Source organism: Malaclemys terrapin, chromosome 17, assembly GCF_027887155.1.
Source record: "Malaclemys terrapin pileata isolate rMalTer1 chromosome 17, rMalTer1.hap1, whole genome shotgun sequence".
NCBI classification, from domain to species: domain Eukaryota; kingdom Metazoa; phylum Chordata; order Testudines; family Emydidae; genus Malaclemys; species Malaclemys terrapin.
This window is the reverse complement of record NC_071521.1, coordinates 11,974,197-11,987,155: the sequence shown is the minus strand read 5'-3', so window position 1 is coordinate 11,987,155 and position 12,959 is coordinate 11,974,197. Positions and strand designations below refer to the sequence as shown.

The 12,959-nt window shown below is 46.5% G+C and overlaps 2 protein-coding genes across 10 annotated transcripts in view; one reads left to right on the top strand and one right to left on the bottom strand.

Moving 5' to 3' along the window:
* Positions 1–1,044, bottom strand: part of FNBP1 (formin binding protein 1) — a 154,189-nt gene extending 153,145 nt beyond the window's left edge. For 6 of the 9 annotated variants that reach the window (XM_054007525.1, XM_054007522.1, XM_054007523.1 and 3 more), the window contains exon 1: positions 908–1,043. In XM_054007525.1, coding sequence (XP_053863500.1) covers positions 908–931 — 24 coding nt within the window. In that variant the 5' untranslated portion in view covers positions 932–1,043. Of the gene's footprint in view, positions 1–907 lie in introns of all 9 variants that reach the window. The other 3 variants (XM_054007527.1, XM_054007531.1, XM_054007528.1) reach the window with 2 other exon arrangements.
* A 7,791-nt stretch (positions 1,045–8,835) lies between these two features.
* GPR107 (G protein-coupled receptor 107) overlaps positions 8,836–12,959 on the top strand; it is a 52,246-nt gene continuing 48,122 nt past the window's right edge. The window contains 1 exon segment of the mRNA XM_054007951.1: positions 8,836–8,922. The gene's annotated coding sequence lies outside the window, so the exon portion shown is untranslated.

Here is a 12,959-nt window from a genome sequence, read left to right as displayed (position 1 = left end):
AGTAACAGCAAAAGAAAATTTTATCATCTGCTTTTTTCCCTGCAGCTCCTTCTCCTGAAATTGGACCCCTTGTATATAATTTCTTTCTGAACCATTCCACCAAGCCCTTACAAAAAAAACAAAACAAGAAAGAAAAAATCCCAGTCTCTGTTTTGAAAGTCAATTTCTCTCAGCTTTAGAATTCCATTTCTTTTTCTTTGTTTTTGTTTGATTGATTTTTTTTAAACCCTAATCACTTTCTTCAACAACAGGACGAAAAATAAATTCTGGCAAATCTATTAGTTATTTCCCCGTATCTTTCCCACAACATTTTTAGAAACTGAAGACTTTGATAAAAATCTACTAAACAGGGTTTTTTTTAAATTGTAGTATGTGCGTTAAAATAACCGTACAAATGATACCTATCGTTACACTACACTTGGGTTTCAGTGTTATACTGATCCCAAGTTTGCAAATAGGCTGCAGACATTTACTAAGAAGCCACGGGCTGCTTCATAAAAGGTGCAAGTTTATCAAAATATTATTCAATCTTCTTTCACAGCAGCTGCACGGAGACTGCTCCACTGGCTGGACGGCTCAGTGCAGAGCCACTGTGTATATCCTCGGCTCGCAAACCGTTATGACAATAAATTACAACTGGGGGCTGGGCCGCGGCGCTGCATTTTGGATACTTTTCTTGCAATACGTTGGAACTTTGTAAACATTTTCTCTGCAGGGGTAGCCTCTGCAGAGGGGTCACACCCACCCTCCTCTATATGGAAAGGAAGAATAACCCTCCCCCTGCTGCTCAGCAAGGCAGAATCTCCCCCCCCCCCCCCGCACACACACACACACACACACACACACACACACACACACACACAACACAAACACATTGCAACATAATGTCTCTGTCCTCCACACTTACCCACAGCTCGGTCCCCCAGCTCATGGTTCCAACAGATCCGAAGAGGAGAGGGTGAGGGGGGAGTGGCACTGGAGAAGGGGGGATAATTAGCCAGAGGGGTCACTCTAGCCCCTTCTTTTCCCCCCTCCCCACAAAAAAAAATCAACCACCCCTCCCCCCACACACAAAAATTCCTTTGGCTGCACAAAATACCCCCCCAACCAACTCCTGGGCCTAGGTCTCTCTCCCCCCTGCTCTGTGGTGCTCACTGCAGCTCCTGCCGCTGCCTCATTTCTCCCTCCACAGCAAAATGGCCAGGGGAGCCAGCAACAGCAGCACTACACCACACCACACGGGGGGGGGGGGAATTGACAGCTCCAAGGCACTGCGCATGCGCCCTCCTCCGAGGAGGAGGGAGAAGCCGGGGAGCGAGCGTGTGGGACCGCGCAAGCGCAGGCCCGCAAGGCGGCTGTTGAGAGAGAGAGGGGCTCGCGACACCGGTTGGAGCAGCCTTGCTTTGCACGTTCCAGCTGTCGCTGCCTCCTGGGAAGGTGGGCAAAGCGGCCACGTGCTACACGAGTGCAATCCCATTGATTTGCACCTAAAGGCAGGATTTATTGCCCGCCCCCACAGAGATTTGTAGTGCTCCAACTGAAAGCATAGTTTGCATGCTCCACTCCCTCTAAAAGCACGTCCACTTTGCAATCCATGCGCATGGCACAGATTTTTGCACGGACCTCACTGAAGGCAGAGTTTGAAACACACTCTCTGCCTCTCCCCAGCTGCACGGGCAAAACGACACTAAATTGTAGGGCAAGGAGAGCAGGTTTTCAAGAGCTGTGTGCACCCCTCGATACTGTACCTGGGCAATCATCCTTTAGTTCGTGTGTAATTGAAGGCAGGATTTCTTCTCACTCACCAAGTACAGCTTCAGGTGTGGATGTGGGTAGTTTAATCTACTTGCCTGGGACAATTTTCCAAACCAGTCACCACTCACTAAGATTGTGCATACATTATGGTAAACTTTAGGGCTCTCCTTCCTCTGACCCCTAATCTCTAGCCTTGCCCCTCTTCCTCCCAAATCTTTCTTACAATTAATTCTCCAGGTCTAGTCTCCCCCTTGTCTCCTATTTCTACGGGTTTCTGTTCCCTTGGTCTCTTTCCCGATTTCTTATCACTCCAGGAGTACCATTTTTACAGTATTTTTTTTTTAAATAAGGCTCCAAATTTTTGTGATTGTGTTGCGGCTATGGGGGGGTCAGGGTGAGGGGGGGGCGATCAAATGGCTGCAGGAAAAAAATGGTATTTGAAGCATGTCCGTTTCATGTCATCTAGTTAACTACTGCAAATTCAGCTAGAAATTAACTCAGTGATTTCTAACAATCAATTGTCAACCATTTATCTCTTCTAAACTGGACACATGAGCAGGTGAGCTTTAATCAAACTATCCCTCTTAAAGTGAAATATTGACAAAATAATTGTCCAGGGCATATCAGATTTGTGAACCTTCCAGAAAACCATGCCTATTCACTCAACCCCTACAAACAAAAGATTTGTTTTGGAGTAATTTCGCTTAGCAACAGTGCACATCTTAACCAGACTCAACTGTGCCACTTAATCTGATTTTACAATTCCGTTTTCTAACCACAGGAAACTTGCAATAGTTTTAGATCACTATGTTTTTAAGTGTTACTGGGCCCATTCCAGAAAAGCTTACAAATACAAAAATCCATGGAACTCACATGAATAACGGCTACTTGAATAAGGGGTTATAAAATTGGGATTACCATTATTACATACATTTAAAAAGGTATCTGTCACTGTACAGATGGACAACTTTTAGCCAATTTATAGCAAGACAATTCCCCCAAAATAAGGGGATATACGCTCTGTGTCAAACTGAAATCACCAACCCCCACATTTGTGAAAGGACCAGAAGCAGAGAATTACTAAGAGATTCCAACACCCACAGCAAAAATGTGCACAATTATTTCACTGTATGAATATTTATCCTATCTAGTTCAATAAATTTATTTAAACATAACAGGACTTGTAAGATACTACAGCAGTCACCATTATCTCTGAAAGGAAGGGGTCTATATTTTAGCAGTGAATTGTAACAAGTTAGATTCACCAGTCACCTGAACAGAGTTCAGTTTGTGTTCACACAGAGCTTTTTTGATATCAAAGCCACATTTATGTGTTTTCACCTACCATGCACTGCTGCCTAACCACAGCCCCAGTCCTGCAGTGAGTGCTGCTTGGACAGATCTTTGCACCTGGGCAGGGCCCCATTGACATTAGGGGTCTGCCCAGAGCTCGGTGCAGGATCAGGGCCTGTATTTGTATCAGTGCATTTTGGAAAGTAAGAGAAAGAGGGCACTCTAGGATGTCCTGTCGCACAAACAGCTGGAAGGGGGACAAGCCAAACCTGTTACACAAGCATGGTTAGGGAATCCTGTCCATACTGAAAGGAGAAAAAAATGCTCTGAACCAATTAAGCAAAGACAATCACATTCCAGTACTCTGGCTGGCCACAGATACAAACTTTGAATATTTAACTATGGTGGATGCAGATCATACCACACATTTAGAGCCAACCATGCCAGTAACTGTGAAAACGTATTTAAAAGTTGTGGTGTGGAAAGGGGCTTGCTCTGTCCTACAAAGTGAACTAAATTATAAGTTAAAATCCCAGATATTTGTGGAAAGGAGCTCCAACAGAATAGAGTATTTTAATTTAGGGGCTGTCTGCATTAGCCTTTTCCCCCTAAAAATTTGCATGGGTTCAGCTTATGGTTGCCAACTTTCTGACTGCAGAAAACCCGAACACCCTTGCCCCGCCCCTTTCATGACACCCCACTCCTTCTCCAAGGCCCCACCCCCACTCATTCCATCACCCCTCCTTCCATAGGTCGCTCTTCCCCACCTCACACACTTGCTCATTTTCACTGGGCTGGGGTAGGGCGTGAGGGCTCTGGCTGGGGGTGCGGGCCCTGGGGTGGGGCGGAGATGAGGAGTTAGGGATGCAGGAGGGGGCTCTGGGCTGGGGCTGAGGGGTTTGGAGTGTGGGAAGGGGCTCCGGGCTCGGGCAGGAAGTTGGGGTGTAGGAGGGGGTATGGGCTCTGGGCTGGAGGTACAAGCTATGGGGTGGGGCCAGAAATGACAGCTTCAGAGTGCAGGAGGGGGCTCCAGGTGAGGCAGGGGGTTCGGGTGCAGGGGGGTAAGGGCTCCAGCTGGGGGTGTGGGATCTGGGGTGGGACTGGGGATGAGGGGTTTGGAGTTCAGGGGGGCTCAGGGCTGGGGCAGAGGGTTGGGGTGCGAGAGGGGATTCAGGGTACAAGCTCAGGTAGCTCCCAGGAAGCAGTGACATGTTCCTCTGACTCCTAGGCGCAGGGGCAGCCAGGCGACTGTGCGCTGCCCCCATCCCCTGCAGCTCCCATTGGCCGCACCTGCGCCTAGGAGCCAGAGGGAAATGCCAGCTGCTTCCAGGAGCCACGCGGCACCGGCCGCTGTGGCCAACCGCACTTTTAGCAGCCGAGCCACCAGGATCCTTTTCGACCGGGCGTTCCAGTCGAAAACCGGACGCCTGGCAACCCTAGTTCAGCTCCAGCAGTAGTAGCAATTAGCGGTGTCTACATGGGGGGCTTAGGTCATCTTAATTACATCACACAGGACATGAACATTTTCACAGCCCTGAGCGATAGAGTTAAGCCGACCTAACTTTGTAGTGTAGACCAGCCCACAGAAAAATAGTGGAACATGCCATTTGCAGGCTAACACAGAGTTAATTCTGCTTGTACGTAATATACCTTTCCCCTACCTTTTGTCGGTCTTGTCTATTTAGATTGTAAACTCTTAGGGGCAGGGATTGTCAATAGCTCTGTGTTTGTACAATAGGTCTCCCTTCTTGGTTGGTGTCTAGGCACGACCTTAATAAACATAATTAACAACAACAATAGCAGAAATTCTGGAAACATCTAAAAGCAAAGTGTGAAAGCCTAAAGTGCTAACAAGTTGTTAAAACTTCCAAATACCAGCTAAACCACTCCTTTGAGAACACTTAAGTTGTTTTAACCACATTGGGTCAGACGCAACTCACACAGAAGTTAATGGGAGTTTTGAATTTTAATTTCAAATGGACCAGGCCTACTGTGAATGCATCACAATAAGGTATGGGCCCAGTCTTGTAAATTCTCCATGTTCAGGACTCCCATTGGTTCAGAGGTCCACATGCAGAGCATTCACAGGACCACACCCTTAGACCTTGTCTACACTGCCACTTTACAGCGCTGCAACTTTCTCGTTCAGAGGTGTGAAAAAACACCCCCCAGTGCCACAAGTTTCAGCGTTGTAAAGTGGCAGCGTAGACAGTGCACCAGCGCTGGCAGCCGCGCTTCCAGCACTGGTAGCTACTCCCCTTGTGGGAGTTGCTTTTTTACAGCTCTCCCAGCACTGGTGCCGTGACTACACAAGACAGAGCTCTCCCAGCGCTGGTACCATGACTACACAAGCCACATTAAAGTGCTGCTGTGGCACCACTTGGATCGAATACCCGGTCAGATGATTGGCATTTACACCAGTCAGGGTCAGGGAAGTTAAAATAAAGCCCTGAACTGGGGCAGCGCTTTAACATTGCTAGTGAAGACATACCCTTAGTAACAAGTGCTGATCCCGTAGGCCAGGTCTACACTACAGAAATAGGTCAGTATAACTACATTGCTTTGGGTGTGAAAAATCCACATCCTTGAGCAAGTAGTTATACTGACCTAACACCCCTACCACTCCCGTGTAGACAGTGCTATGTTGACGGGAGAGTTTCTCCCGTCAACATAGCCACCGCCTTTCTGGGAGGTGGATTAACTACGCAGATGGGAAACGCTCTCCCATTGACATAGGAGTGTCTTCACTTAAGCGCCACAGCAGCACAGCTGCATCAATACCATGTTTTAAGTATAGACCTGCCCCTCGTAGCAGATCAGAACTTATTTTGGGAGGCCCTGAGACAGTCTCTTATGAACTCTCACCTCTGTGAGAAACTTCTTGGATCGAATACCCGGTCAGATGATTGGCATTTACACCAGTCAGGGTCAGGGAAGATAAAATAAAGCCCTGAACTAAACTTCTGTCCAGGACCCTTTTATTGGGACTGGCTTGATTAACAAAAAAAAAACCCAAGAAAATCAGAACTCTCTTTCACAGCTACCAGTGGCCTTTCCAGCTTTCAGCAAGCTAGGTAGGGAGAGGACATACCTTGCCCCCAGATCACCACTACTGCAGCTCTTCCTCTGTACTTTTATAGCTCCTCCCAGATCACCCATGTAATAGGCATAGAACCTGGGTTCTCCTTGTAACCTCTTACACACTGGGAGCTTACGGAGCACCTTCCTAACTTGACACATGTCCCTACTTTACCTTGCAATGAGAAGCTCTTGAGACCATACCCACCTGCCAGTTCTCCCAATTGCTTCCCAGTAACAAGGGCCTTAATCTTACCGCCCCCATCTCAGCAGCTGAAACTCTCCTGACTGGGTATAAAGGTATCTATGAAAAGAGAATGGAACATGAAAGAAAAAAACACCATAGCTCGGTAAAAACAAATACTGATGAGAGGAGCTGTACCCACTGGGGATAGCCTATTTAGAGCAAGATAATGCACCCTGTCCAGAAGTTGCAGTAAGATTTATCACAGTAAATATGCCGGTATGAGACTATGATGTGGCACACTCAACATACACAAGCCAGTTCTGCTTAGTGGTAAGATGAAACCTTAATTGTAGATATGGTTTTAAAAGTTATTCAAGGGTCTGGCTGCTCAAGACTGAATGAGACACAGACTGTCACTTCTGGGTCATAGGTCCACATTTGGCGCTGGTCAGCAGGGACTGAAAATGAAATAATAGCTGTTTGGTGGACTATGAAATAAACGCACGGTCCCCATCTAGTTTCTAGTGCGCGCACACACACACACAATCACCACCATTAGCAGGCTTGTTTGGAGTCAGGGAGGAACAAATGACTGAGCCTACTGCAAAGACCATGAAGAATGAACAGCTCCCAGTCATCCATTGATGCAGCGTCTCTACATCAGGACGGTGGTTTATCAATGAGGTGATGTATGGAAACTTCCATTGCAGCTACCATTGTAAGCAATGTTTCATGTAAGACTAAAACAACGAGGAGTCCTTGTGGCACCTTAGAGACTAACACATTTATTTGGGCATAAGCTTTCATGGGCTATAACCCACTTCATCAGACGCATGGATTAAAAAAAGTAGGCATCTGAAGAAGTGGGTTATAGCCCACAAAAGCTTATGCCCAAATAAATGTGTTAGTCTCTAAGGTGCCACAAGGACTCCTCATTGTTTTTGCTGATACAGACTAACACGGCTACCACTCTGAAACCTGTCATCATGTAAGACTGTCATTCTGGCACCTTCCACAAGAACTAAACTCACAAAAGAAAAAATAAAAATCTAAGTTGCAAGAAAAGATGTTTGGGCCATGAATACTTTTAAAAGACAATCTGAACTTTCATAGTCATTTACTCGGGGCAACAGATTTTCAATACTTGGTTTGATGCTGAAAGGACATCTAGTGGCCAGTTAAAGTAATTCAATGAGTGAAATAACCCTACAAGATGACTCAGGGTTTTTGTTTGTTTGAAAATAGTTTGACGCCAGTCCAGATTCCATCTGTTTACAATAGCATTTCCATGTTTAAATTATCATCTAGCAATTAACTTGGGAAAAGGGGAAGTAAAAGCATAACAAGGAACATAAAGTAACATCCGATTAAGCAGAAATGACTGTGCACATGACCATCTGGCACAATCATGGTATTGCATAGACTGAGATCATCTGAAGCTTCTTCTATTTTTTTCTTTAAAAAAAGAAGAACAGGAGTACTTGTGGCACCTTAGAGACTAACAAATTTATTAGAGCATAAGCTTTCGTGGACTAATAAATTTGTTAGTCTCTAAGGTGCCACAAGTACTCCTGTTCTTTTTGCGGATACAGACTAACACGGCTTCTACTCTGAAACATCTCTAGAGATTGTTTCTCAGGGTCAGTATGGAGAAACTTGCATAGCTGCTACCTGGTACAGGTGTGTGGATAACACACTTCAACTTTCCAGAGCCTGCAATACAACACCTAACTTCATTCTTTAAAGGGTCACTCTAAATTTTAAAATAATTGTTGTAAACTATTTTTACCAATATTACTAGCAATGCTTTAGATCACTAAAAGTGAAAAAAGTAAACATTCAATTTGATTCTTACTATTGATGCTCTTTGTTTTTTGTATTATTTTCCATTTGGACAATGAACATCAGTGAAGTCAGTTCCATTTTGTTTATAGTCAGTTTCAATTTAAAACAGATTATAAAAAATCCAACAATTTAATAAAGGAGCAGAAAAACCCTTATATATTATTTTAAAGGAATTAAAAAAAATTCCTGAAGGAGCAATTTTTAAATTCCTTTAAAAACAACACAAGGTGGTTTTCCTGCTCCCTTGTTTGTGCATATAGCAGTCTTTTCAGGTTTAGCGCTAGATACTTATACCCAATTACTAATTTAAAAAAATGCAAAGCACCCATCGTTCACCCCCAAGCCCACTCCCTGCCCCCTCGTTCACCCCCAGGTCCCCCCAAGCAAACGCCCCGCCCCCTCGTTCACCCCCAAGCGCACGCCCCGCCCCCTCGTTCACCCCCAGGCCCCCCAAGCGCACGCCCCGCCCCCTCGTTCACCCCCAGGCCCCCCAAGCGCACGCCCCGCCCCCTCGTTCACCCCCAGGCCCCCCAAGCGCACTGCCCCGCCCCCCGTCACTCTCTCCTCCCCAGCCGCAGGCTCCCTCCATGACCCCAGCACTGTCGCCCCCGATCACATGACCTCGCCTGTTGACCCCGGGCCCGGAAGTGACGTTGGGGCGAAGATGGCCGCCCGCGGTACCTGCTCTCGGGTGGGGAAGGCGCTGGCCCTGGGGGCGCTGCTGTGGTGTGGGCAGGAGCCGGGTGTATGGGCTCAGCCTGCAGGTAAGACCTGGGCGAGCTCGGCGGGCTCCTGTGGTAGCCAAAGGCTGCTCAGCCCCGGCCCTCTTCCCCCCGACTCCCCATCCCCGCCCCCGGGCTCTGTAGTCTCTGGGTGGGCCCCCCGCCCCTTGTCGCCCCTTGTCCCCATTCCTCCGTGTCCGGCCCCTTCTTCTGGGCTCTGGCCTGGCTGCCCTGTTCCCCCGCCCCCCCGCTGGCCTGGCTGCCCTGTTCCCCCGCCCCCCCGCTGGCCTGGCTGCCCTGTTCCCCCGCCTCCCCGCTGGCGCTTTAGCTTCCCTCCGAAGCTGCCCTGGACTGCTCTAAAGTGTGTCTGGACCCCATTTTAATGGGGTTGCCAGGGCTGGCTTAGACTTGCTGGGGTATGGGGCCGAAGCCCGAGCCCCACTGAAGCCCAAGGGTGGCGGGGTTCAGGTTACAGTCCCCCTGCCTGGGGCTGAAGCGCTTGGCCTTTGCTCCTCGCCGGGCAGCGGGACTTGGCGGGCTCAGGCTTCTGAACCCCCCCCCCCCCCCCCCGGGGTCCTCAGTTATTGGGAGTGGACCACATCTACCCTGACTGAATTGACGTTGTCAACATTGGTTCTTCACGTTTAAGGTAACTCCCTTCTCTTCATGTGCCAATATATTTATGCCTGCATCAGTCATTTTCACTCCATGTATCTGAAGAAGTGGGGGTTTTTACCCACGAAAGCGTGTGCCCAAATAAATCTGTTAGTCTTTAAGGTGCTACTGGACTCCTTGTTGTTTTGGGGATACAGACTAACACGCTACCCCTCTGATACTTGGGGTTGTGTAGTAATTTTTGTTGTCAGAAGGGGGTCCGGGTGCAATGAAGTTTGAGAGCCCCTGCTCTAAAGCATCTAGCATATTTTTGGATGCTATATTGATACATTTTATTATACCACAAGTCTCTTAAAAACAAAGACTATGGAAAGCCTATAGAACTTTTAGTAAGTTTAGCTGAATCGTTTTGTTTTATGATTGATCAACTTCTGTTGCTACTTTTCTGCTGTTAGATCCTTGATATTGTCACTGTCTTCCCCTTGCTGGTGCCCACCAATGCCTCCTTGTCTATGAAACCACACTATAGAAAATGCAAGTAAGCCTCATGATCCACTGTTCACTTAATGTGCTTCAAGTGAGAGGTTGCTGCTGCTTATACTCTAGCAAATGGGATGGATGGGAGGAATGTGAATTTGTTGATCCTTGAGTTATGAGAGCACATGTCCATTAAAAATGGTGGTTAAGAATTAAAGGTTAAAAAAGGGGGGGTGGGAAAATCAGCTTTCAATCTGAAAATTTTCATCACAGATGACCGTTCCTGATAGTTTAATTCCATAAATTTATCTAAATAATATTGAGAACATAAATGTATTATGATCTCTGAAGCCCAGAAAAGTAGCTAATGCATAGTTAAGATTGAATTTAATTCTGTAATTATCATATAAGGTGTTGACTCTATTCTTGAATCTTCCTTCTTATGTGTTATAGCTAGGAAGTGTGAACAAAACAAATCTGTGGCAAAGTGTTATTGCTCTTGAACTAATCTTTTTGTGAGGTTCTGGACTTGTTTTAAATCAGAGTGGTGGTTCTAGTGGTCTGAAATATATTTAGAATGTCTAAAACCACATATTCAAACTCAGGGTGGTCTTAGCCCTTTGCCTTTCATAGGGAGACAAATGGAGTGCTGTGGAGTCTATTTTACAGCCTGGCCTGAAAGATGCAAAGACTAACAACCCATCTGAGCAATGTAGATATTGTATCCAGTGATTCTTCTCAAAAGAGAAGAGGCTTGCTTTGCCCTAGCATTTTTCTATCAAAACTTCCTCCCTTCCCACTATGGTCTAGATTGTGGCTGCCCTCCACCCTAGAGATGACTGCTCCTCAGTGGTTCTGTATACTTTGTAAAGTGCTCTAGGAATCATCAGGATGAAAGGAACTATTTGCACTTTAAAATGCTATCAGTTACCTTCTCTTTTTTTGTTAGTGGGAAGCCCCAGAACATGCCAAAGTAAGTGGTATTGGCAGCAGACCTAGCCCTACTCACTGCTTCTAGTTAGGTTAGGAAGGCTGCGGAACTTTACTTTACTTGAGGTGAGGAGAGTGCATGCTAGTAGGAGAGGACTAGGTCTCAACACTATAGTTATTTATGTGCAGGCCACATCTATGCTGCAAAGTTCAGTCAAGATAAGTTACATCAGCATACGGCTGCCGATGTTTGAATATCACTTGGGCACTGTGCATGCTCATCATGAGTGTCTGCATAGGTGGAAAAAGTGGTGCACTCATGGGTGGGCAGTCTGTGCCCCATTGCACTTCTAGTGCAGTGCCTAGTGGGACGTTTGACTGTGATTTGTGGGATACCAGCAATTTGCCCAAGGATTTCTGAGAACTATACTTTCACCATACCAAGTCTGATCAAGATTGCACAAGAGGATAAAAATGACATCTCCATTCTGATAAACATGATTCTGCCTGCTTCGTCCACCATGCCAAAAAATAGAAAAGCAGACACTCCCTCTACCTCTGCCCCTATCCAAGCTCAGGACGCTGATGTGATGGAGATTGTGTAATTTGGACTGACATACTATTTTTTTGAATTTATTTGCTAACATTGTGCAAGTATTGTGAGCAATCAAAAATCAATGTCTTTGTTCTCTTAACTTGTGGGTGGGATGGGAGCCATTTTCTTTAAATGCGGTGGGAAGGGAGAGCAAGGAGGCTTCGGGCAACCAAAAGGTAAGATGCTTATAAGGACTAATGCAAGTACACACTTACCCACGCTCCCTTCCCCTTCATCAGTGGGCTCATTTGCGCTCACCTATCAGGAATGGTTTGACTCCAGTGGAGTTTCAAACAGCTCCTGACTCGCTGCATGGTCTGCGTCTGTCCCTGAGAGAGGGGTTCCTCCTCCCTGCTGTGCACTGCAGGGATCTTGGCATGAGGCTCCTGCAAATTGTCCACAGCAGACTGCAGGGTGCTGTCCACATCAAGTATTACTTGCAGTTTGTTGTAGAAACAACAGATCCCTGGGGGTGGCTCCAGGTTTGTTATTGGCCTCACTCACCTTGTCGTATGCCTGCTGAAGTTCCTTCATTTTTACACAGTACTGTTGCTCATCTTTGTCATGCCCAGTTTCAGCATCCTCTGTGCAATCTGCACATAGATGTCTATATTTCTTCGGTTGTTCCATAGCTGTGCTTGCACAATCTCCTCTCCCCAGAGCCCGAGGAGCGCTGACTTCTTTCTTGCTCCATGCAGGAATGCATCTTGTAACTCGCTATGCATGGAGTTGGCAAGGTCGGATGCTCACAGAGGTGGGCTATTATATGTGCTTGCCAAGATGGGCAGGAAAAAGCATTTCTAAAGCACATTGAGGCTTTCGAAGTCTTGACCTCCACTGCCCAGAGGTCAGAAATAGTGACCAGAGCAACCACTGTTGTGTGGTCAGGGGCATTGTGGGTTAGCTTCTTGGAGGACTGTTAGAGTCAACACAGTAATGCGGAGTCAACACTTGCACTGTGTCAGTGCAAGTAGGTGAGTTGTGCCTCTGCATCATTCTAGGAGGTGGTGTTCGTGCATCGCTGTAACCGGGTGCTGACATCAGCAGAAGACAAAATTAGGTGCAAACACATGCAGAACTAGATCGAAACAAGTTGACTTGGTTGACCTAACTTTGTAGTGGAGACCAGGCCTAAATGACGTAGTATGCAAATACCTGAATGTTGTGCTATCCAAAATGGAACTATTGAAGGGCCATCTATCAGTAACCATAACAAATCTCTTACATGAGGGCTTGAAAAACTCACTGGCCCTTGGCAAGTAGGAAGCTTTCCTTAGAGATAAAAGGAAACTAAGCCATAATTTTTGGCAGGGCTTGAACTTGAATTTTTTTAAATTTCTTACAAATGTTTGGCATTTTAAGCTATTGCATTATTGCCTTCCTGAGATTGTTGCTTGGGCTCATGCTCACAGGCTTCTTAAGCAGCAGAAGAGTTAAATTGACAAGACACTGGTTAGTTGCA